The sequence below is a fragment of the Macrobrachium rosenbergii genome, chromosome 8, assembly GCF_040412425.1.
Source record: "Macrobrachium rosenbergii isolate ZJJX-2024 chromosome 8, ASM4041242v1, whole genome shotgun sequence".
In the NCBI taxonomy this organism is placed as follows: Eukaryota; Metazoa; Arthropoda; class Malacostraca; order Decapoda; family Palaemonidae; genus Macrobrachium; species Macrobrachium rosenbergii.
This window is the reverse complement of record NC_089748.1, coordinates 42,611,098-42,636,097: the sequence shown is the minus strand read 5'-3', so window position 1 is coordinate 42,636,097 and position 25,000 is coordinate 42,611,098. Positions and strand designations below refer to the sequence as shown.

Genomic DNA, 25,000 nt, shown 5'->3' with positions numbered 1-25,000 from the left:
TTGGACTTGATCTTGCCCATAAGTCCGGATTTGCTGGACTTCGCCTTCTCTGTGGACTTCGTCTTTGTCTGCGACTGAAAGATAGTTTTTAAAAAAGTTTTTGTCATGCGTTTGAATGATGGAGAAAGTTTTTATAATGTTTTTCTAACAATTTTTTCTGATTAATTGATTATCAAGCATTTGAATGATGGTTAAAGTTTTTAAAATGATTTTCTAACCATTTTTTCTAGAGTTTTTAAAATGATTTTCTAACAATTTTTTCTAAAGTTTTTAAAATGATTTTCTAACAATTTTTTTCTGATTAATTGATTATCAAGCATTTGAATGATGGATAAAGTTTTTAAAATTATTTTCTAACAATTTTTTCTGAGTAATTGATTATCAAGCATTTGAATGATGGGTAAAGTTTTTAAAATTATTTTCTAACAATTTTTTCTGAGTAATTGATTATCAAGCATTTGAATGATGAATAAAGTTTTTAAAATGATTTTCTAACAATTTTTTCTGAGTAATTGATTATCAAGCATTTGAATGATGGTTAAAGTTTTTCAAATGATTTTCTAACAAGTTTTTCTGAGTAATTGATTATCAAGCATCTGAATGATAGATAAAGTTTTTTAATAATTTTCTACCATTTTTGTCCATGAGTAACTGATTATCAACCATTTGAATGATGGAGAAAGTTTTTTTAACATCATTTTCTAACATTTTGGTCTATGGGTAATTGATTATCATGAATTTGAAGGGTGAAGAAAGTTTTTAAAATAATTTTCCTAACAATCTTTCAATTTCAAGTTAAATTTTACATCTTTTAAATTTTTTGTCTGTGAATAATTGAGTATCATGCATTTAAATTATGAAGAAAGTTTTTTAAAAATAATTTTCTAACAATCTGTCAATTTAAAATCTTCCAAATAGAAGGAAATAGCTTTGACTTTGGTTTTATTTTACTCATCACAAGTTTAAACGATTGATCAGTGATAAATTCAATTAATACTCTTACTATAAAGACGACATAACAGTTGATGACTAGTATTTTTTTCAGAAAAAGTTTATTACTCGATATCCAAGTTTTTGCCACTCAGAGATGAAAAAGGAGGATTTTTTTCCTGTCCTTATCCACCTCAAGTCAATCAAAAGAATGAGCCATCCACAAACTATTTACAAACTATATATTTCAAAACAATAACTTGCAAATGTTTCTAATTTACATATGGCATTCATTAGACTCTTGACAACAAACCTGACAAATCACAGCCAATGTTGGTATCTCAGTGGAACTCAAACAAGTCCATATTGCCCTAAAATGGAAGACTGTAGTATCTGCAAAAATACAAAACTGAGAAAAATGGTAGATACTGCAGGTTTTCCTTGCCTTACTACGGATTTTGCAGATACTGCAAATGGGCCCCCCTAAATACTCGTGTAAAGCATTGAAGAACCATTCTGAAACTGCAGTCACTTGTGTATTAGTGTTTCACGAGCCCAATAGGTGGCATATCTCAATTTCGAAAATTTTGCAGATACTGCAGTTTTTCATTTCAGGGCAGTATGCTCTTATGACACCGCCTTATTGAACGCAGAAAATTCAGTTTTGCACCAATAAAATAAAATTAGCTGGTCACCTGGTGTTCAGTTTAGCAACAAAGATGCTTAAAAACAAAAAAACCAAAAACTGAAATAGAGAAAGGTGCTTAAAAATATTTTTAAAAAATGGAGAAAGGTGCTTCAGAGACGTCGCCTTTCTTCAAAAATTCAATTTTTTGTACCAAAATTACAAAAATTACTGGCCACCTGGTGTGCAGTTTAGCCCAAAGAAGCCAAAAACAAAAAAATAAATAAAATGAAATAAAAATAAGGGCTCACACGACATACCTTGTCATAACATTATTTAGCAGACACCCGTTTTATCTAATCCTACTTAGCTAACTCACAGCAACCATAATTAGCCAATGGCTTTTATTTCCAACAAGAGAGGTCATTCATTACCTTCGCGCCCTTGCGATCCGGCGAAGAATCGTTACTGCTGGTGGAAGACTTTCGAGAGGCGCCTCTGGTCGTCTTGTTCTTAGGATCTGTTCGGAGGGAGAGGAGATGAAAAGGAATTTTAGCGTCATGACAGAATCATGATTTCATCATGTCCGCAATACAGGTATCGGTTGGGTAACAAAAGAGGTAATCACTTTTTTTTTTTTTTTTTTTTTTTTTTTGCTAAATATTAAAAAAAATAGACTGCAAAATAATTCTTCTTGATTTCACGTATAGGGAAGATGAATTAAAAGGATAACTAGTTGAGGTCATCCATTTTATTTCACAGAATCATAATCACCTTTTTTTTGTTAATTTTTTTTCTTGCTAAATATAAAAAAAAAATGGACCACAAATAATTTTTCTTGATTTCACATATAGGGAAGATGGATTAAAATTATAACTAGCTGAGGTCATCCATTTTATTTCAAAGAATCACGATTTCATCATGTCCAAAATACAGGTATCGGTTGGATAACAAAGGAGGTAATCAACTTTTTTTATTTTTTTTTTCCCAACATAAAAAAAATGGACCAAACACATTTTTCCTTGATTAATTCACATTTAAGGAAGACGATTCAAATGGATAACTAGTTGAGGTCATCCATTTTATTTCGCTTCTTTTCATTCATTACTTCATTATGCCTCACTTTATCAATTCCCATTCTTCCTCTCTTTATTTGCAATGTTCCGTTCCTCACTCTCCCATGTAGATATCTGACACAAACTGATAGATTTAGTTTTAAGATCACTCCAATTCTATTTTTAATGATTTTCCTTTAATTTTATTTATTTAATACATTTATCTTTTTTAATTATTTTCATATTTTTTTCATTGATTTATATTTTTATGCATTGTAATTCCTAAATATTTTTTATTTGTTTCTTTTTATCCTGAAATGTACAATTACATCCCTGCTGCATAACCTGTACAAAAAATATATTTACATTTCTCTCTTCCTCTTCCCGCGTGTGAATAAAAGGATTGTAAATAATAAACTACTGACAAGGTAAGAAACATATACCACACTCACAAGCACACACAATAAATATATATATATATATATATATATATATATATATATATATATATATATATATATATATATATATATATATATATATAGAAATAATCAATACACAATTACGTGTGGAACAGAAATGAATTTCTGACTCTCATCAGGATCGAACCAGGTCTTTCATTTGAAAGACCTGGGTTCTGATCCTGATGAGTCAGAAATTTATATATATATATATATATATATATATATATATATATCGCTTCTATGCCAGAAGAATGTCATAACTCAAAAATTGCTATTTTTTAGGGGGGGGGCAATTTAAAGTTTAAAACTCTCTATACTTTATCCATGGATAAGAAGATAATTTTTTACCTGATATTTATATAAAACAACTCTTCCTTTAAGGAATAATAAATGTTCTAAGGCTTAACAAATTATTGTATTATTACTACATTGGCTTTTTGTAGTCTTTCCGATTTGTGACATTGTTCTCAGCAATCTGTAGGCGTTTAGACGAAGCATGTCAAAATGTGACAGTATTACAACAAAAAACGAAAATACGAATGGAATTTATTCATTTTCATGTTATCACACTAACAGAACAGAACAAGAAATTAATATACTGAAACATAATTTCAAATACTGAATTTTTAACAGAAAAAAATTTATAATCACCTGCCTGATTTTAACTCAAGAGAAGTTATGAAACTTTTAAGAAACCAAGAGAAAGAAATCTTTTAAAATATTAGAAACCTTTTTTATCAAAAAAAGGAAAGAAAAGTAAACTTATGTACTTTACAGAAAAAAGTTGTTTCACACAATGCAAATAAACTTCAAAGAATCTTCTAAAACCTTTTAGCTTTTCAACCAGTTAAATCAATTTATATACTTCTAAATGCTAAAGTTATTTCATACAATATAGCTGTCACTGACAAATAAAAGGTTCTTATAAAACACATGATGTGGTTTTGGAATGAGGTTCTTCTCACATAGATCAACTTGGTCGTTTTTCGTTTGGCTCTTCATTAGAAATAGGTACCAGTTTTATGTTTCGCCCACAATTCTTATCTTTGACAAATTTGTTTCCTGTTAATCTTCAGAATATGAATACTTATAGAAAACTGAAGTTGGTGAGTCCTTTGACCTGAGCAAGATTGAGCCCTTTCATGTTCACAGGACCAATTTCATTTGCTAGCATTCTGATGTTATAGAAGTCTTCATAACAGAGTTCCTTGACATTGAAAGGATCCCCTTTCTTCTTAGCGGTTCGAATAGCAGTTATAAAAGATCCTGGAACGTGAATTAGTCCACTTCTGAGGAGTCGTTTGACTTGTCTCTCAATCAAGGAATGAGCAGAATCTCCCTCGTTCTGTGTGTTCTTGAATAAGATACTTGTGTGTAATTGAATTTATTTCCAGCTTAACTACTGCATATAAGTAAAGAGCAAGCATGAACTTATTTTTTTGCTGGCCAGCACAAATATCTGAATAGAAGATGATGTCACTTTTGCCCGTTTTACACACTTCCTTTACGTAATCCAACACCCATGTGCCTAATTCTCTGACTCCACGATGACCGTTTGCCTCATCCCAAACATAACAGTTGCATGAATTTGATGTTAGATTGTAAATAGTGACATTCAAAACGCTAAATTTTGATCCGTGTAAAACACATCAACATCTCCTTTGGGTAACTGCGTTACTGCTTGTAGATCATACACAGCCACAACAGAATCCGCTGATGTCTTACCAGTTGCTTTCTCAGACCTTGGTAATTCCTTTTCCAGCAGGTGTCTGTCATAACTTTCTTTTAAATCAGCCTTTTCACTTTCTTCAGCGAAAGCTGTGCTAATATTACACTGATCCTTTTTAGGAATGAAAAAAGATATGTTACATTCTTGTTTCAATATATTCTATAAAAGAGAGTATAGTTTCCAAATGGCAGTTTTTCTTCTTTGCATTCAGCTACAAAGTCATTGTGAACATCAGCAATTGTATGTCCTTGAAGATGGTCTCATTTTGCTTTCTGCCCTGACATGTTTTCCTCTCGTGTGCTTTTCATACATCTTGCCTGCATTTCTTTCCCATTTTTCTGGGCATTTCTTTCTCCTGATACCTTTCTTTGCAGGACTGACTAATACTGGGGCATCAGCAATGCTGGATTCTAACACAATCTTGATTAGGTCTCTGGAGTTGATCATCTTTACTAACATTACCATCATCATCTGTATCTTCTTCATAATTTGGTACATAACTTTTGTCAATGACAGAATCATCTGAATCTAAATCCTGTGAGGAATCGCTGTCTGATGAGGAATTGCTGGTTGAAGAGGACTTGCTGCTTGGCGACGAATCACTTGATGGTGAACAATCGCTGTACGATGATGAAGATTGTATTACTTGTGGCACTTCGCACATTTGGTGACATTTGAGGTGTCTCCTAAAAAAAATGAGGGCTGCATTTTACAAAAGCTGTCTTTTTTAACTCGAAAATGTGTAACTTTGCTCTTAAGAAAATATTGACACAACCAATGTACTTTTTTGGAGGTCAAAAATAAAAGATGATATATATGTCTATGTATATGTCTATGTATATGTATATGTATACGTATATATATACATATATATATGTATATATGTATATATAGAAATAATCAACACACAGTTACGTGTGGAACAGAAATGAATTTCTGACTCGCATCAGGATCGAACCCGGGTCTTTCAAGCGACTTGTGTGGCCTGGTTGGCAGGCAGCGAGCGCTCTGGTCTTTCATTTGAAAGACCTGGGTTCGATCCTGATGAGTCAGAAATTATATATATATATATATATATATATATATATATATATATATATATGTATATATATATATATATATATATATATATATATATATATATATATATATATATATATATATATATATATATATATATATATATACAGAGAGACAGAGAGACGTATATATATATATACAAGCACCCAATGTCAATGGTGGCAGTCAGCTCTCTCGTCCCGAAGGGATCCAGTTCCTTGGTCGTCGTTTTGGTCGTCTTCGTGACGTTGCCGTCGTCATCCTCCCTCGTCACCGTCTCGACGATTTCCTGGTAACGCTGCGAAAGGGAATGAGAGAGAACATTAATCAATGAGAGCAAAAATAATCAATGAGAGAAAATTAATCAATGAGAGAAAATTAATCAACGAGAGAAAATTAATCAATGAGAGAAAATTAATCAATGAGAGAAAATTAATTAACGAGAGAAAATTAATGAGAGAAAATTAATCAATGAGAGAAAATTAATCAATGAGAGAGAATATTAATAAATGAGAGAGAAAATTCGTATATGAGAGAGAAAATTCGTAAATGAGAGAGAAAATTCATTAGAGAGGAAAATAATAAATGAGAAAATTAATGAGAGAAAATTCAAATGTGAGAGAGAAAATTCATGAGAGAGGAAAATGAATAAATGAGAGAGAAAATTAATAAAGGAGAGAGAAAATTAAGAGGGGAGACGATGGAAAAGCTCAAAATGGGTGGCAAAATTAAAAAATTTTAAATTGCAGAATTTTTCGAGGAGTGCTGACGAGGCAATTGTAGAAATTATGAAAATTAAAAAATAAATGAAAATATAATGAAATAAGTACTGAGAAACATAAATAATGAAAAGAAAATTACAAAATACACGAAAAGATAATGAAATAAGTACCTGAGAAAAATCAATATTTAATGAAAACTTGTGAAAACAAAAAAAAAACAAAAAAAATTACAAGATAATGAAATGAGGAATTCAGACAAATAAATATGTAATGAAAATTTCCGAAAATAAAAAATACATGGAAAAGTAATGAAAAAAGGACCTAAAAAGAAATGCGAAAAAATTAAATTGGTGAAAATATACAAAATAAATTACGAAGTGACGACGATTTTCCGAAAAAGGATATTAAGATTCGACGAGGAATTTAGCGAAAAATGAAGTTTCCTTATAAGTCACCCCCTGCAGCGGAGAGCTGATCGCGAAAAATGGAGGAATTACGAAAGAAATCATTTTTCAACATATACATTTATACACAAACTTTTGAAACTGAATTTGGAAGTCGAATGTTTAAAACTGTCTTCACGCAATTATTTGTGAATCTTGTATCCTGTTCTCGTCTTTCTTAACTGAGGGAATAAGTCCTTGTATTTGTACATGTATGTGTATATTATGTTACATATATGTATATATATACACATATATATATAATATATATATATTATTGTTATATATATATATATATATATATATATATATACATACTGTATATATACAGATATATTTACATATATATATATATATATATATATATATATATATATATATATATATATATATATATATATAAACACACATACGCACACACGCATAACATATCTATCTATCTATCTATCTATCTATATATATACATATATATATATGCACAGTATATGTATGGAAATAAAGACAAAATCCACGATGGACTGTAAGTAAAGGACTATCATATAAGTCGAAAGGCCTTGCAGCACTCCATTGTTTCTCTTTCCTTCGTGGATTTTGTCTTATTTATACTGTACAGTATATTCATCACGTTCCATATTTTCGTGATTCAGTTACACAAACACACACACACACACACACACACACACACACAGATATATATATATATATATATATATATATATATATATATATATATATATATATATATATATATATATATATATATATATAATAAAACAAACATGTCAAAGACAACACAAAAATCAAAACTAACAACGTAAGAAATAAAAACACGCACCCAAGAACTCCCCTCAAAAAAAAAAAAAAGACTGACAAGGTAGATTACAAAAACAAACATTCAAAAAAGTAAAAAAAAAAAAAAAACACTGACAAGTAACAATACAAAGATAAACATAAAAAAAAAAACAAAGATACGAATCACTATCACCAAATCCTGCAAAGGACCGCCAAGGTCACAGAGCGCTGACCAACACCACGAGGTCAAACTGCCCTTATCTGCCAGGGGTGGGGGGTCCCTTTGGCCCAGGCTACTGATTGTCCTTATTCATTGGGGGGGAGGGGGGGGAGACTTCTGACTGATGGCCAGGATGATGGGAACAAGGAAGAGACTGATAAAGAGGATTTCAGGAGTCCTTCCAATCTTATCTCCTGCTCTTTTATTTATTCATTAATGTTTATCGATTTTGTTTATTGATTTTTATTAATCAAAGCATTAATTATCTTTATTCATTGTTTATCTATTTGGTTTATTGATTTTTATCAATTAAATCTTTAATAATTTATTTCTTTGGAAGCTTGAATTTTAAGTTAATGGTCCCTTTGGTGGGCTTGTTCCATACGAATAGGGCTCATATTCTAATAATAATAATAATAATAATAATAATAATAATAATAATAATAATAATAATAATAATAATAATAATAATAATAATAATAATAATAATAATAATAATGGTTTTGTTGAATAAAATGGCTGCACTTTGCGAATTGATTTTATATTGAGTTTCCTCAATTCTTTTAATAAAGGACTAATATTGAAGTGCAGGAAAAGCGAATTATTAGAAGAATTGAGTAAACTCAGTATAAAATCGTGGCAAAATGCAGCCATTTTATTCAATAATAATAATAATAATAATAATAATAATAATAATAATAATAATAATAAATTTTATCCATTTTTATTCTTATTTACATTTTATTCACTTACCGTATTTTCATTGTATTTCTTGTGCAATTTTGTACATCTGCTAAACAATAGGCAATAAATAAAACGTTACATTCTGCTTCTTCCCACTTTTAATGACTGTTTACTTTCTCCTTTCTATTTACTTAACTATTTTTTTCCTTCAACACACCGGAGAGACAAAGTAAAGAAAAATAAATAAAACGGGAAAATCTGAAAAAACAATAAATATTCTCCGCAGTTGATATACAAAATTAATATTGGAGATACCGAGGCCTTTTCATTCCGCAGCTTTTAATGATTTTTTTTTTTTTTGCAGGTAAATGCGTTTGCATGCAAACAAATTTACGATACTAATGCTTTCACAGCATTCAATTATCTGCTTATCTCTAAAGGAACCTTTAAGAAGAGAGTGAAATGTTACTTATTAAATTTATTTGACAATAAAGATCCTGGGAGTGCTGAATTAAATACTCGATATATTAAAATGTCTTAATAAATAAACTGTCTGTCGTCTGTCTGAAAAAATAAATGAATGAATGAAATGTCCGTCTGTTTGTCTCTCTGTCCGAACAAATAAATAAATTAATACATGAAAAAGTAAAGTGTCTGTCTGTCCAAATACATAAATTAAAAAAATAAACTGTCTGGCTGTCTGTCTGAACAAAATAAATAAATTAATATATGAATAAATTGACAAATAAACTGTCTGTCTCTCTGTATGAAAAATAGATAAATAAATAAATAAACTATCTGTCCGTCTCTCCGTCTGAAAAAAAAAATAAACTGTCTGTCTGTCTAAAAAAAAAAAAATTCTTAACTCAGTTGCGCTCAAAATAATGACAGACATTTCTCCCCCTTACGTGGGGAGAAGTCTTTCAGAAATATTACTTCTTCTGAGGAGGCAAAGCTTTTACAGAATTAAAAACCGCAATTTGCGGAGTGGCGTAAATTCTCCAACAGTTGACCTACACCCCTGTAGGGTGCTGCTACCAAGAAGAATTATGAGACGAGAAACAGATAAGAGAAATGAATAAGAAGAGAAATGTTGAATGGAAAGAGAGGAAAGGGTTAAGAATGGAAGGTGAAGAAGAATTATGTTAAAGAAAGAAAGGTTTCTTGACACGTATTTTGAACGCAATTGAATGAAATATGTTTTATTTATTTATTTAATTTATCTATTTATTTACTTTTTTACTTTGAGGAATACTGCCCTAAAATGGAAGACAGCAGTATCTGCAAACATACAAAACAGAGAAAAATGGCAGATACTGCAGTTTTCCCTTGCCTTACTATTGATTTTGCAGATACTGCAAATGGGACCCCCTAAATACTCGTGGAAAGCATTGAAGAATCATTCTGAAACTGCAGTAACTTGTGTATTAGTGTTCCATGAGCCCAATAGATGGCATATCTCAATTTTGAAAAGTTTGCAGATACTGCAGTTTTCCATTTAAAGGCAGAATAAGCCACAATCCTTGAGTGGGCTAAGAGTATCTGCTGTCTTCTCTGAAAGTTTATTTAATCAATAACTGTACAGATGAAGGGCTGGACACGTGTAAAGTAAATCAATGTTTCTTGCTTTTATTTGCCCACACATTTGTAATGGTAGGAAGTTCACATACATTAATAAGATGAATTTTGATCAATAGCTTTACTGATGAACAAGGGCAAGGGCAAATTTAATCAATAGTCATTACTTTGCATTTGCCTACGTATTTGTAATGGCTGGAAGTCCATGCATTACCTAAATAAATTAATAAATCAAAAACACATAAATATCAACATATAAATAAAGGTTCCTGGTTACTCTTTTCACAAATATATATATATATATATATATATATATATATATATATATATATATATATATATATATATATATATATATATAAATTTCTGACTCATATCAGGATCGAACCCAGGTCTTTCAATTGACAGGGAAGGCCGTTGCCAACCAGGCCTTGCCTTTCCATTGAAAGGCCTGGGTTCGATCCTGATGTGAGTCAGAAATTTATTTCTGTTCCATACGTGACTGTGTGTTGATTATTTATATATAATATATATATATGTGTGTATTTTATATAATATATATTTATATATAAACTAAATAAAATTCTACTTCCCTACCCATGATTCCAGTAACTGAATAAATAAAAACAACAATTCCATTTAACTTGTTCCAACCGCAGAAACACACAGAAAAAGATTAAAGCGAATAAGCCACGAGTAATGGTCTCCACTAGTGCAAACACACACATACATACACACACACACACACACACTGCAGAAAGCTGTCCCCTGTGATAAATCCTCGTATTCCGTGACTTTCTCCAGAAGAAAGTTAGTATTGCACGCAACCATTAACCGTTAGCCCTCCTAATTAACCTCAGGACAGTGATGGGCGGCGACGCAACACAAGAACGAAGGAAAAACTGTTTTGATGTGTTGCTGTAAACAGTGCATAAAAAACTTTTCACGGTGGGAAGTTTTTTTTTTTTTTTTTTTTTTTTTTAACTGGGAAGAATGACGGAAGCAATTTAACAGAAGACGAAAAGTTTGAAAATCTTAAACATGAAGCGATAAAGGACTACCTAGCTTGAAAGAGCAACATCAAGAGAGAGAGAGAGAGAGAGAGAGAGAGAGGTTTCTTGGTTGATTTATGGCTACTGAAACTGGCGTCGCATCTCGGTTATTAGAGAGAGAGAGAGAGAGAGAGAGAGAGAGAGAGAGAGAGAGAGAGAGAGAGAGAGAGAGAGGTTGCTTGGTTGATTTATGGCTATTAAAACTGGCGTTACATCTCGGCTATTGGACAGAGAGAGAGAGAGAGAGAGAGAGAGAGAGAGAGAGAGAGAGAGAGAGAAATCCATACATTTCACATTTTCATTCTTTCTAAATATAAATGAATGAAGGTACCATGAGAGAGAGAGAGAGAGAGAGAGAGAGAGAGAGAGAGAGAGAGAGAGAGAGAGAGAGAGAGAGAGAGGTAATGTCAGATCTCCCAAAAATACCACTTAACATCGCAAACTCAGAAAGGTGGAAAAATAGCGCCGAACAAAAGATAAAATATCCGAATAAGAAGCCGGACGATAAATCACCCACCCTCTGCACAACACCCACCAGCTCCGCCCACCACCTCATGAATATCACCGGGACCCCTGACCATAATATGTCTATGCCGACCTTTGACCCTGAAATGGCCTTGACGTTTAAGGAGCGAGGATTATGTACCGCTACTCATTTCCATCTGGCGACGGGCAGGTGATGTATGCAACTGCGAACTGTTCCTTATCTCTTGCTTAGTGACAGAAGAAAGGGGTCCTCACCCCCACGCCTCCTTTCCCAAAATACCACCTCCACGCCCATCCCTACCCCACTCACCCACCCCGATAACCCGACCACCACAAAACAATTAACGTCAATACGCCTACGATTTTTAGACTCGGTTCGCAACAAAAGACTGGCAAAAAATAGCAATAAATATATATTGCTAGTTTATTCCAGAGAGCGATTTTGGTCATGGTTACAAAACCAGCAGCGTAAACAGCATTAAACAGTTCTACTTCATATATAGAGCGACGTAGGCTCGAAGAATAGCGAGTAAACAACACAAACTTATTAGCCAATGCACCTTTAAGCCCGATTTAGGAGAGGATAACTGCCAGTCCCGTACTGGGCTTCGAATCGTAATGAGATGAACTGAGATTACACGGCAGATAAAACTGACCACAGATGCCGGGCGTGATAAAGGCACGACACACCTACACGGCAACGTCAAATAGGGTTGCCTGTCCACGATTGCCGTGAAGGTAACCTACTGTAATATAAGGGGGACCTTGACTGTCGCCAATGAATTTCTTTCTCTTTTCTTTTATAAGAAATTTTTTAGTATAAAAATATAAACCATAATTAAATCACGGATTAACAAAACAAAATTTTTATGAGCAAGGTTTCATGTTGAAGGTGACATAAAAACAAGTAAAAAATGAGCCGAGGTTTCTTCGGCGCAGTCGAGTTTTCTGTACAGAGTATAATGCTGTATGTAACTCTCAGCCGAGGCCCATGAAACTTTTAGCCACGGGTCGGTGCTGGCTTGTGCTGTTGGCACCTATAGCGGTGCCAGACACACGATCATGGCTAAACTTAAACTTAGATAAAATAAAAACTACTGATGCTAGAGGGCTGTAATTTGGTATGCTTTATGATTGGAGGGTGGATGATCAACGTACCAATTTGCAGCCCTCTAGCCTCAGTAGTTTTTAAGATCTGAGGGCGGACAGAAAAAGTGCGGACAGAGTAAAGTGCGGACGGACAGACAAAGCCGGCACAATAGTTTTCTTTTCAGAAAACTAAAAAGGACTGAAAGATACGTGGACCACTTACGAAAATCGCACATTTATTTTACTTTTGCGGCATAAAAAATCTGAAAAATTAACGAATTTCTACTCCTCCCACCTCCAGGTAAGATAAAAAAAAAATAAAAGAAACTGAAAATTTAGGCTTTGTTTTCAAATACACTGAAAAGTGATTCCTTAATGATGAAGTAGAATGGAATAGATTATAAAATACTGGCCAAAGGCCAAGCGCTGGGACCAATGAAGTCATTCAGCGCTGAAAGCGGAAACTGAGAGTAAAAAGGTCTGGAAGGTGTAGAGAGTAAAAAGGTCTGGAAGGTGTAGAGAGTAAAAAGGTCTGGAAGGTGTAGAGACTAAAAAGGTCTGGAAGGTGTAGAGAGTAAAAAGGTCTGAAAAGTGTAGAGAGTAAAAAGGTCTGGAAGGTGTAGAGACTAAAAAGGCCTGGAAGGTGTAGAGAGTAAAAAGTCTGGAAGGTGTAGAGAGTAAAAAGGTCTGGAAGGTGTAGAGAGTAAAAAGGTCTGGAAGGTGTAGAGAGTAAAAAAGGTCTGGAAAGGTGTAGAGACTAAGGTTGAAGGTGTAGAGAGTAAAAAGGTCTGAAGGTGTAGAGAGTAAGGTCTGGAAGGTGAGACTAAAAAGGTCTGGAAGGTGTAGAGAGTAAAAAGGTCTGGAAGGTGTAGAGACTAAAAAGGTCTGGAAGGTGTAGAGACTAAAAAGGTCTGGAAGGTGTAGAGAGTAAAAAGGTCTGGAAAGTGTAGAAAGTAACAAGGTCTGGAAGATGTAGAGACTAAAAAGGTCTGGAGGGTGTAGAGAGTAAAAAGTCTGGAAGGTGTAGAGAGTAAAAAGGTCTGGAAGATGTAGAGACTAAAAAGGTCTGGAAGGTGTAGAGAGTAAAAAGGTCTGGAAAGTGTAGAAAGTAAAAAGGTCTGGAAGGTGTAGAGACTAAAAAGGTCTGGAGGGTGTAGAGAGTAAAAAGTCTGGAAGGTGTAGAGTAAAAAGTCTGGAAGGTGTAGAGACTAAAAAGGTCTGGAAGGTGTAGAGACTAAAAAGGTCTGGAGGGTGTAGAGAGTAAAAAGGTCTGGAAGGTGTAGAGACTAAAAAGGTCTGGAAGGTGTAGAGAGTAAAAAGGTCTGGAAAGTGTAGAAAGTAAAAAGCTCTGGAAGGTGTAGAGAGTAAAAAGGTCTGGAGGGTGTAGAGAGTAAAAAGTCTGGAAGGTGTAGAGTAAAAAGTCTGGAAGGTGTAGAGACTAAAAAGGTCTGGAAGGTGTAACAGGAGGAAAACCTCAAAGCAGTTGCACTGTAAAACAACTGCTAGGAGCGGGTTAAGGAAAGTACGCTGGAAGAAAGAGAATATGAACGGCGGTACAGTAAAAGGAATGAAAGGGGTTGCAGCAAGAGGGGCCGAAGGGACGCCGCAAAAAATCATAAGTTATGCCTACAGTGCACCGTGTGAGGTGCACTGACGGCACTACCTCCCCCAACTTCAGGGTCCTTAAGTGATAAAAAATGACTGGAATGCCCTTCAGTACCACTTATTCTAATTTGACACCTGCCCTTTTTCAAAAAGTGTCAGAGAAACGTTCTCTTCAGTAAAATTCAATTATTCTTACGGTAAATTTATATCCCAAATCTCATTTCGGTATATTAAACAACGCTGAAAGTCCGCTGTTCAAAAAATACTCCATGGAATGGTATAAGAAGGAATTTTACAATATGTAACATTAAGCAAACCACAAAAAATTCAATATTTTCTGCAATAAAACTAAAGTCAAATAAGCAAATGATATACACGTATAATAAATAACGGCTGAGAGAATAAAATGCAATGAAAATGAATTATTATTATTATTATATTATTATTATTATTATTATTATTATTATTATTATTATTATTATTATTATTATTATTATTATTATTATTATATTACCTACCATAAAGACGCCAAACGATATTAACTTATCAAATATCCAGAGAACAGAATTCCTTTCAGACAGTAAAAAAATAACATACAACAAAGAAATAAAGAAATATCAATCGATCAAAGATAAATAATAAATATTTTGATAAAACACCACGAAAAACTTCCAATCAACTTCTTCGCCTTCCGCGTTCGCCAATCAATATTGAATTTCTCCAAACCAATTGACGTCCAATCATTAATTTATCAATTGTGGATTCTGGCAAGTACCTGTACTTCCATGTCTGAGAAAAAATCATAAAAGAACAGAAATCTTTTAATATGTACTTCATTTAATTCGGTACAGATTTCATACATACTGGAAGGATTAGAAAAAAAAATACAGGAAGTTACAGTAGCTTTTTTGGTCGGATATTAAAAGTAAAAGAAAATGGACCGGAATATGAAATTTCTGCCAAAGGCCAAGCGCTGGGACCTATGAGGTCATTCAGCGCTGAAACGGAAATTGAGAGTAAAAAGGTTTGAAAGGTGTAACACGAGGAAGACCTCAAAGCAGTTGCACTATGAATCAATTGGTAGGAGAGGGTTGAGGAAAGTTAAGATGGAAGAAAGAGAATATGAATGGAGGTACAGTAAAAAGAATGAAAGGAGTAGCAGCTAGGGGCCGAAGGGACGCTGCAAAGAACCTTAAAGTAATGCCTACAGTGCACCGCGTGAGGTGCACCGGAGGCGCTACTCCCCTACGGGAAAGTAAAAAAAGTAAAAGGGAAGAAACGAAAACAATGTTATAGACACCTAGCAAAGGCCAGCTGCGAGGGTCCTCTGCCCCCCAAAAACATCAGAGACATATATAATGCTTATCTGCCCAAATACCACATATCAAAAAAGGAACCAGCAATGTTCCTAGGTCATTTTTCAACCTACCCCACCTCTCACCAACCTCAGAGTCAGCACGACAACCCACACCAACCACTAAAACTCGCCCCCACTCCCACACGCGATCAACGACAGAAGAAGAAGAAGAAGAAGAAGAAGAAGAAGAAGAAGAAGTAGAAGTAGAAGAAGAAGAAAGAGAACAAGAAGAAAGAGAAGAAGAAGAAGAAGAAGAAGAAGAAGAAGAAGAAGAAGAAGAAGAAGAAGAAGAAGAAGAAGAAGAAGAAACCTTGAACTTAGTCAAATCCAATTTACATATTCGAGTAGCGGCGCCCGCGCGCAAAATAGTTAGCTCCCTGGCCTCGTTCGTCCTACATTGTCTCCCGCCCCCCTCCCCTGCACCCCAACCCCCTCCCGAAAAACAAAACAAATCTTTTAGCTGGTTTTCCAAATTTGTGTTTGAATAGTTTCTTTGGCTTTTACATTCAAAAACATAAATCACCCTCTCCTTGGTGTCTCGAAACCAGACACCGTTTCTGGAGTCCTTATAGGAGTTGTACTTTCTCCTCCAAGAATAATAAAAACGTGGCTCAAAATTCAGAGCTAGTCTGGAATGCCATTTAGCTAATTTTACAGGTGAAAGTGAGTTAAAAAACACTAATTCCTTAAAAAAAATGTAAAATATTCAAAATTCAATCATTGGTTTCTTTTATATATTGTTACGTACGTTAACAAGCCAGTGAACGTCATATTACAGTAGTCAGCTTATCAGTTACCTTGAAAGGAACAGAGTATTAATCACATATCATTCAATAATCTCCCCCACCTATTATCCTTTATTCTTTTATCTCAGCAACCTTATACAATGGCGACATGAATGAGTATAGAAAACAAACTTCACGATGCAGACACTTCTGCATTTGCACATCTTGCACTAAATACCGAACCATGTGTATTCAGAACAAACCACAATCTTTTTATATTAAAATTAAGTAAATAAATAAGACTGTGCAATTAGTCTGGTAAGTGTCAAACGTGGCTTTATCAACTGACCCAGGAATTCGACATCTCGAACCAGCTCTAAATCAACAAATACTTGCACGGCGACAATTCAAAGCGGATGAATAAATCTAATTGACACTCCTGTATCACTCTGAGACCACACGGCCTATAATAAGGGAGAATAATTAATCAGCAATAAAAATCAAAAATTAAATAAATAGCTACTGTACGGATACCTCGCGATAAATATTTGGCAAATTCATTCGTCTGTGAATTTGATCCGACATGCCAAGATCCAGGAAAAAAAAAAATAAAAAAAAAAAAAATAAAAATGACACTTTGGCCACCAAGACTTTTTAATGAGGCGATAATTGCTGGCATCCCGTCACCTTTAAATGACCATAAAGCACCGCCCCCAAAACGTGGAGGAGGAGGAGGAGGAGGAGGAGAAAAGGAGGAGGAGGAGGAGGAGGAGGAGAAAAAGGAGGAGGAGGAAAAGGAGGAGGAGGAGAAAAAGGAGGAGGGAGGAGGAGGAGGAGAAAAGGAGGAGGAGGAGGAGGAGGAGGAGGAGGAGGAGGAGGACCAGGTCTTTGAAAGCAAGATGCCAGGACCGTGGGTGGTTGGGGACAGGAGGAGGAGGAGAAGGAGGAGGAGGAGGAGGAGGAGGAGGAGGAGGAGGAGGAGGAGGAGGAGGAGGAGGAAGGGGCAGGTGGAAGTAGGAGGAGGAAGACAACTTTTTGCGTCTCCGATGATATCTGTGTCTCTTGACTACCTTTCTGCCGACGAGATTTGTGCAACAACAGGAGAGTCAAGGATCCCAAGCTGACAAAAGGCCTCCCTCATTCCTCACGGAAGATGGAGAGGTGGAGGGAGGGAATAGGGACGGAGGAGGAGGAGGAGGAGGAGGAGACAGAACAAGGCGATGGAATGTAAAAACAGGATTAATAAGTCTGCAGATAATGTCAAAATCGTTTACCAATAGGGTACACAGTGGCGCCGCAAGGCTGATGAATGAATGGATGGAGAGAGAGAGAGAGAGAGAGAGAGATGAGAGAGAGAGAGAGAGAGAGAGAATGGATGAGAGAGAGAGAGAGACAGGGATATTCAATATCCGTTCATATGAGAAGAGAGAGAGAGAGAGAGAGAGAGAGAGAGAGAGAGAGAGAGAGAGAGAGAGAGAGAGAGAGAGACCTGGGGCATTCAAAATCCGTTTATGAGAGAGAGAGAGAGAACTGGGGCATTGAACATTCGTTCATAAAAGAGAGAGAGAGAGAGAGAGAGAGAGAGAGAGAGAGAGAGAGAGAGACCTCGGGCATTCAGTGTCCATTTATGAGAGAGAGAGAGAGAGAGAGAGAGAGAGAGAGAGAGAGAGAATACACACAAAGTCCTCCGTGATATAAATTACATTCTCCCAAGTGGCCTCGATTCTTACAAGCACGGGTACTTCTGAAAGCACACGAATAACTACATAAAACGTGCCCAAGTGTACGTGTACTCAAACGGTCATGAAGATTGCATGAGTACCCATAACATCAGAAGATCTAATCTCGCGACCAGATACCATCAGTACATTGTCCCAAGGAGCATAACGTGCAATTCTCCCTTATGCGATTCCTATCGCAACAGAAGTTGTGACAACTGGAACAAGATGTCGGCGTCACGAACATGAATGTAGGAGACCCAAAAAAAAAAAAAAAAAAAAGGAGACTTGGATGAAAATCGAGTAAAAGCGTCAACGACACGACGAAGAGGAATAAAGAGAGAGAGAGAGGAGAAAAATCATTCTGTTAACTTCGACTGCAGCATCTGTGTGGATTACATCAGTTTTTTTTTATTATATTACTTTTAGTTTGCTGTAAAAGAAAACTATTGTGCCGGCTTTGTCTGCCCGTCCGCACTTTATCCTCTCCGCCCTCAGATCTTAAAAACTACTGAGGCTATAGGGCTGCAAATTGGTATGTTGATCACCCACCCTCCAATCATCAAACATACCAAATTGCAGCCCTCTAGCCTCAGCAGTTTCCATTTTATTTAGGGTAAAATGTAACCATAATCGTGCGTCTGGCAACGCTATATGACAGCCCACCACCGGGCTGTAGCTGAAAGGTTCATAGGCCGCGGCTCAAACAGAAAGCTCGGTTTTTTACTTGTTTTTATACAAAATGAATATGTAAAGCTACAAATATAAAAACAGTTTTCTAAGTCTTCAGATGTGTTCTCAAAAGACTGAATTTGAGTTCAATGGTCATTTCAGCTTTAGTAAATTCACTTTTTTATTTTCAATTTAAAGTAAAAGTTGTTGTAAACTAACAGGCAAAAGGAAATAAAACAACAAAAAGCAGAGGAAAACAACAGTAGGGGTAATGTTTGGGGCAAACAGGCAAAAGGAAATAAAACAAAGATCTGTGGAAAACAACAGTAGAGGTAATGTATTGGTGTAAACAGGCAAAATGAAATAAAACAACAAGAAACAACTGCGAACAACAACCAGTACAGTTAACGTGTTAGTGTAAACAGACAGACAAAAGAAAATAAAACAACAAGAAACAGTCGCGAACAACAACCAGTAGTAAAAATAAAACAACTACAAGAAGCTGAGAAAAGCAACCAGTCTTCACAGAAATTCACGCAGATGCGTGACAGGTTCAATATTCCAAATGGAAAATGCGTGTGATTACATGCAATAACCAATTACAATTAACCCCGTACCGGTGTATCGCCGCTGAAGATTACAGAAACAGCCTGAATTCAGTCTCAAAGAAGAAGAAGAAGAAGAAGAAGAAGAAGAAGAAGAAGAAGAAGAAGAAGAAGAAGATGATGATGATGAAAAATACGTGTTTCCATCTGAAGCTATACGAAGACCATAAACTTTTATTGCCCCCACAAACCGCAAAGTTTATTCAGTAAGTCTGGAAAATCAACGGTAACCTTCACCTATCCCACGCGGCTGATAAATACTTGACAGCTAAGAGTATAAAGATTAAAAGTTCGCTAAAGGGAACATCGTGTGGCAACATCCAAAGACAAGTGTGTGGTAAGCAACATCGTTTCTTACCGGCCATATCCAGAAAGAAATAAAACGGTACTGAGGCCCAGACACCATCAATACTGACCATTTTTACTCTGCAACGAGTCTCCTGACCCATAAAGCTTAATCTACGGAGGCTGCTGCTACTGCAAACAGTGTGTTGTCTTCTAGTATCAGGTTTAATGCTACTCAGCCTGCTAGGGATAATGGAATGGAATATAAAATTTAGGTCAAAGGCCTAGCCCTGGGACCTACGAGATCATTCAGCTCTGAAAGGGAAATTGAAAGTAAAAAGGTCTGAAAGGTGTAACAGGAGGAAAACCTCAAAGCAGTTGCACTATGAAACAATTGTTAGGAGAGGGTGGAAAGTAAGATGGAAGAAAGAAAACATGAACGGAGGTACAGTAATAGGAATGAAAGGAGTTGCAGCTAGGGACCGAAGGGACTTTACAAAGAACTTTAAGTAATGCCTACAGTGCACCGCGTGAGGCAAACTGACAGCACTAGCCCCTCCCTACGGGGTCAGCCTACTGTAGGAGTTTTATCTTGGCTACAACTAACGTGTGGATAAGTTGTGGAATCTTCTGATCTCCAGATGTTTAGCAGAGAAGTAAATTCATTCTTGCTCTCTGCTGCTGACGTCTCCTGAATTCAGGTGTATCGGTTTTATTTCTCTATTCCCTCATATTCATTTATCTATCACATTTTCCTGTAACTTGTGTCCCTTTCTGCAGACTGATTTCCCTCTGGAGCCTTCTTGGGGTTATAATCTCCTGACTGCCCATAAGGGCTTTCAGATGACGATTTAAAGAAAGAGGAAAGATATTACCGTGAATACTCAACAAACTTTAGCACTGACACAAATCACTCTATTCTTCATCTAAAATGACATCTGAGGGACATGACCTCATTTTCAGTTTTCTGAAATGAAAACTATTAAGATGGATATTTGTCTGTCCGTCCGCACTTTTTCTGTCCGCCCTCAAATCTTAAAAACTACTAAGGCTAGAGGGCTGCAAATTGGTATGTTGACCATCCACCCTCCAATCATCAAACACACCAAACTGCAGCCCTCTAGCCTCGGTAATTTTATTTTATTAAGGTTAAAGTCAGCCATGATCATTGCTTTCTGGCAACTCAACACAGGCCACCACGGCCGGCTTGAGTTTCATGGGCCGCGGCCCATACAGCATCATACCGAGACCACAGAAAGATACATCCGTTTTCCGTGGCCTTGATTATACGATGTACAGAAAACTCAATTGCGCCGAAGAAACTTCGGCGCATTTTTACTTGTTTTTATATATTACGACGTTTGCCATTATAAACACTGACTGGGACAAACAATGCCGCATGAAAAACACGACTATTTCTTGAGAAATAAAGATAATGTATGTTCTTTCTTTGTTTTTCATTAAATAAATGTAATACTATATCCCTGTCGGTAAAGAAAATATATAAATGTTTTTTTTTTATAAAAAGAAATAATTTTTGTACATGCAAAATATTCATTATTTTTAATATTCTTATACGAAATAAACATTTAAATTTATACAAAACAAATATAAACAGAGTATGGTTTTCTCACTATTTGCAAAACCCCTTTTTGTGTCATCTGATGCCTTCTCAGATTACTAAATTCACTTTCGTAATTTTTTTATTTCAATGAGGTTTTTACGAACTGCATGGAAGGTTAAGGGCTTACCACATAAGGGTCAAGGGGCAACGTTCCGTTCCAATCCTATGTGGCCCCCAGAGTCAAAAGATTAAACAAGTGCAAATATTTCCAATGTATTTATATACCAGAGTATATTGCACACACATCCTTCTTTCGAATTCCGAACAAATTATAGAATTTCCCCACCATTTACGATAACGAGGCGATAACTACAACATTAATGAATAACGTATCCATTCATTCATCCCAATAACCATGGTTACTACGCCTAAGGGTAGCACATCCGCAAATCGATAAGTCAATATCACAAGGTAATGTGTTGACCCTTCGCAGGAGGAAAGACCTTGAGAGAGAGAGAGAGAGAGAGAGAGAGAGAGAGAGAGAGAGAGGGTGAGGGGGGAATATGGGCTGTTTGCGCACGTCAGCAAAACGTCGAACCAAGCAATTAAGCATGAAGGAAACTGTTGTGTAAGTTTGCAAGCACTTAAGCAAAGGCCTTGTGGACAGCTGATGTGTATTGACTTTCTTTTAACGAGGAAGGATTTCCTCTGTATCTGTGGATAAGGCGGGATACGGTGCTATTACCTCTCTCTCTCTCTCTCTCTCTCGACGTAAAAACAGTATGAAAGGATATATAATTCATGGCTTAAGGAACTTGCGCTGAAATAATTCTCTCTCTCTCTCTCTCTCTCTCTCTCTCTCTCTCTCTCTCTCTCTCTCTCTCTCTACGTAAGAACAGTACGAGAGGATAATTCATAGTTTAATAAATTTGTGCTGAAATAATTCTCTCTCTCTCTCTCTCTCTCTCTCTCTCTCTCTCTCTCTCTCTCTCTCTCTCTCTTAAAACAGTACGAAAGGATAATTCATACGAAACTTGAGCTAATATAATTAATTCTCTCTCTCTCTCTCTCATATCGAAGTAAATGATAACGATTTTGAAAATACCACGTGTTTATCATCTCTCTTTAACATGGACTCCCTTCGTACCTAAGGATAAGGTGGAATAAGGTGCTATTATTTTTCTCTCTCTCTCTCTCTCTCTCTCTCTCTCTCTCTCTCTCTCTCTCTCTCTCTCTCTCTCTCTCACGAAAGTAAATGATTCTGAATATTCCACTTTCCTCTAAGGACTTGGTTTGGTAATAATAATAATAATAATAATAATAATCATAATAATAATAATAATCATAATAATAATAATAATAATAATAATAATAATAATAATAATAATAATAATAATAACGTATAAGTTTTGTTTTCTTAATTTCTCCCATTCTTTTGATCTCTTCAGGGAATACAATGAGTATTTCTTTTCAATAAACTATTGTCTTATTATTTAATAAAAAAAAATTTGCGGATACTAAGTCATACACACCAAAAACGACAGCAAAGAAAATTTAACATAACTTGACTAAAAGGTTTTCTTAGCTCAGATATCTCGTGGGCAGGTTGGCAACGTGACTTCATTCTGACGCTCCGGATGCAGGATCGAATCCTACCACCGGCTATCAGAATTACTTTATATTCTTGTACCTGGATCTTAGGCTTTGTAGTGACAGGCGTATCGAAAAAGGTCAAGAATTTGAGAAGTTAAGAGGGCATATTATAATTACATGCTACAAACCAGTGGGTCTTAAATTTTCTTGCCTTGCGCCCCCTCCTGCATTATGTATAGATCCCACGCCCCCCTCGAATTTTTGCCAACTATAAACTATATGTTGTCTATTTGTATACTACTATACTTCACTGCTTACATGAGTACATGGAAGCAGTGATAATGTTTTAGCAATTTTGCAATTAACATTACAAATTAATAAAATTAATAGGCACCATCTGGCAACCCTGCTTGCGCCCCCCTCAGAAGCTTCTGGCGGCCCCCTATAGGGGGGCGCGCCCCCCCAGTTTAAGAATCACTGACATAGACGATCTTTAACACAGGTGCCTCTACTAAACGCCACCCCCCACCCCAAGATGAAACGTGCACTCATGATATCTTAGTCAACGAAATAATAACACGAATGGCGAAGTAAGCGTTCGTGCACGAAACTGGGTTACCGATATATATTCCATGCGCGTGTGTGCGCGCGCGCACAACCACCCTGAACCAGTTAACATTCCTCCACAAACGAACGATTTAACTTTTCCCCGAAATATATTAATACTTCCTCTGAAGTTCTACAGACTTACGAAATCTACAAGGCCGCGCCTATCAACAATGGGAGTCATAAGAGAAAGTTTGCAGGGCAAAATTTGTCGTCAAATAAAAATAAAATTACTTTCTGCTTGCCGATACATCAAGATTTTTTTTTTTTTTTATTACTTTCTGCTTGCCAATACATCAACTTTTTTTCTGCTTGCCAATACATCAAGACTTTTTTTTTTTTAAGTAGATGATTGACAAGGAGTCAAATTTCGATACTGCAAGTTATAAGAAAACATTTTTTTAAGATAACCATCCTACTTTTTTTTTTTTTACTTTTCCTTTCCTTCACTTTATCTTTCACTAAAGTACCCACAGCGTCAAGCAAAAGCAAGATTGATGAGAGAGATTTAATTTCCGTCAATCTGAAATTCAGCTGTTTAGTTAGCAGTTAGACAAACAAACAAACAACACCGTTCCATAAGTCTTCCTCTGTGAACAATACTGAGAAAGACTGTACAAGTTAGGCAGCAACGCAATCGATCAATAAACGTGACGTCACGGTGATGTACCGCAATGCTTTTCTCTTGATCCCCACCGGACATGTTGCATTAAAAGAAAAACTCGTTAAATATAGCATGAGCGACCTTCAGTCGAGAATCCACTACGGACAGCTAATTGAGGCCCCACTTAACTCAAACTTAGGAGCCTTCGATGGAAAAGCAGTCAAGTAATGCCTGAGGGAGTTTTTAATTTCGAGAATACCATTAATGGATGTAAATCTAAGTTCCATTTGCATCTAATCTATAATGATGAAATCCGAGCGGGTTTTTCTTGTCTGCCCTCCCCCGGGCGTCGGTAGGGGAGACATGACACAGCCATCCACTCCCCGGGTGGGGGTTAGGTAGTGGAATGAGAGAGTAAGGAAGACATCCACCTACCCTTCCCCTGCAAACCTGTTTGTCCACCCCGGGTGGGGAAGGGGTAGGTAGGGGAACGAGAGAGTAGGGAAGCCATCCACCTACCTTCTTGCAAACCTGTTTGTCCGTCCCAGGTGGGGGCGGGGTAGGTAGGGGAATGGCAGAGTAAGGGAGACATCCACCTATCCTCCTCCTGCAAACCTGTTTGTACGCCCCGGGTGGGGCGGTGTAGGTAGGGAATCGGGAGGGTAGGGGAGACAGCAGCTCCGGGTCCCAGCGCGCGTAACGCGCACCAACAAGCTCGAAAGTAATGTTTACCATAAC

The 25,000-nt window shown here is 36.1% G+C and overlaps 1 protein-coding gene across 1 annotated transcript in view; it reads right to left on the bottom strand.

The window, feature by feature from the left end:
• The window catches only part of LOC136841127 (uncharacterized), a 101,316-nt gene that overhangs the window by 31,050 nt on the left and 45,266 nt on the right, over nucleotides 1-25,000 (bottom strand). The window contains exons 5-9 of the mRNA XM_067108172.1: nucleotides 6,030-6,160; nucleotides 5,219-5,489; nucleotides 4,753-4,914; nucleotides 1,990-2,118; nucleotides 1-74 (exon numbers count right to left, since the gene is read on the bottom strand). The exon at nucleotides 1-74 is cut by the window's left edge and continues 130 nt beyond it. Coding sequence (XP_066964273.1) covers nucleotides 1-74; nucleotides 1,990-2,118; nucleotides 4,753-4,914; nucleotides 5,219-5,489; nucleotides 6,030-6,160 — 767 coding nt within the window. The remainder of the gene's footprint in view (nucleotides 75-1,989; nucleotides 2,119-4,752; nucleotides 4,915-5,218; nucleotides 5,490-6,029; nucleotides 6,161-25,000) is intronic.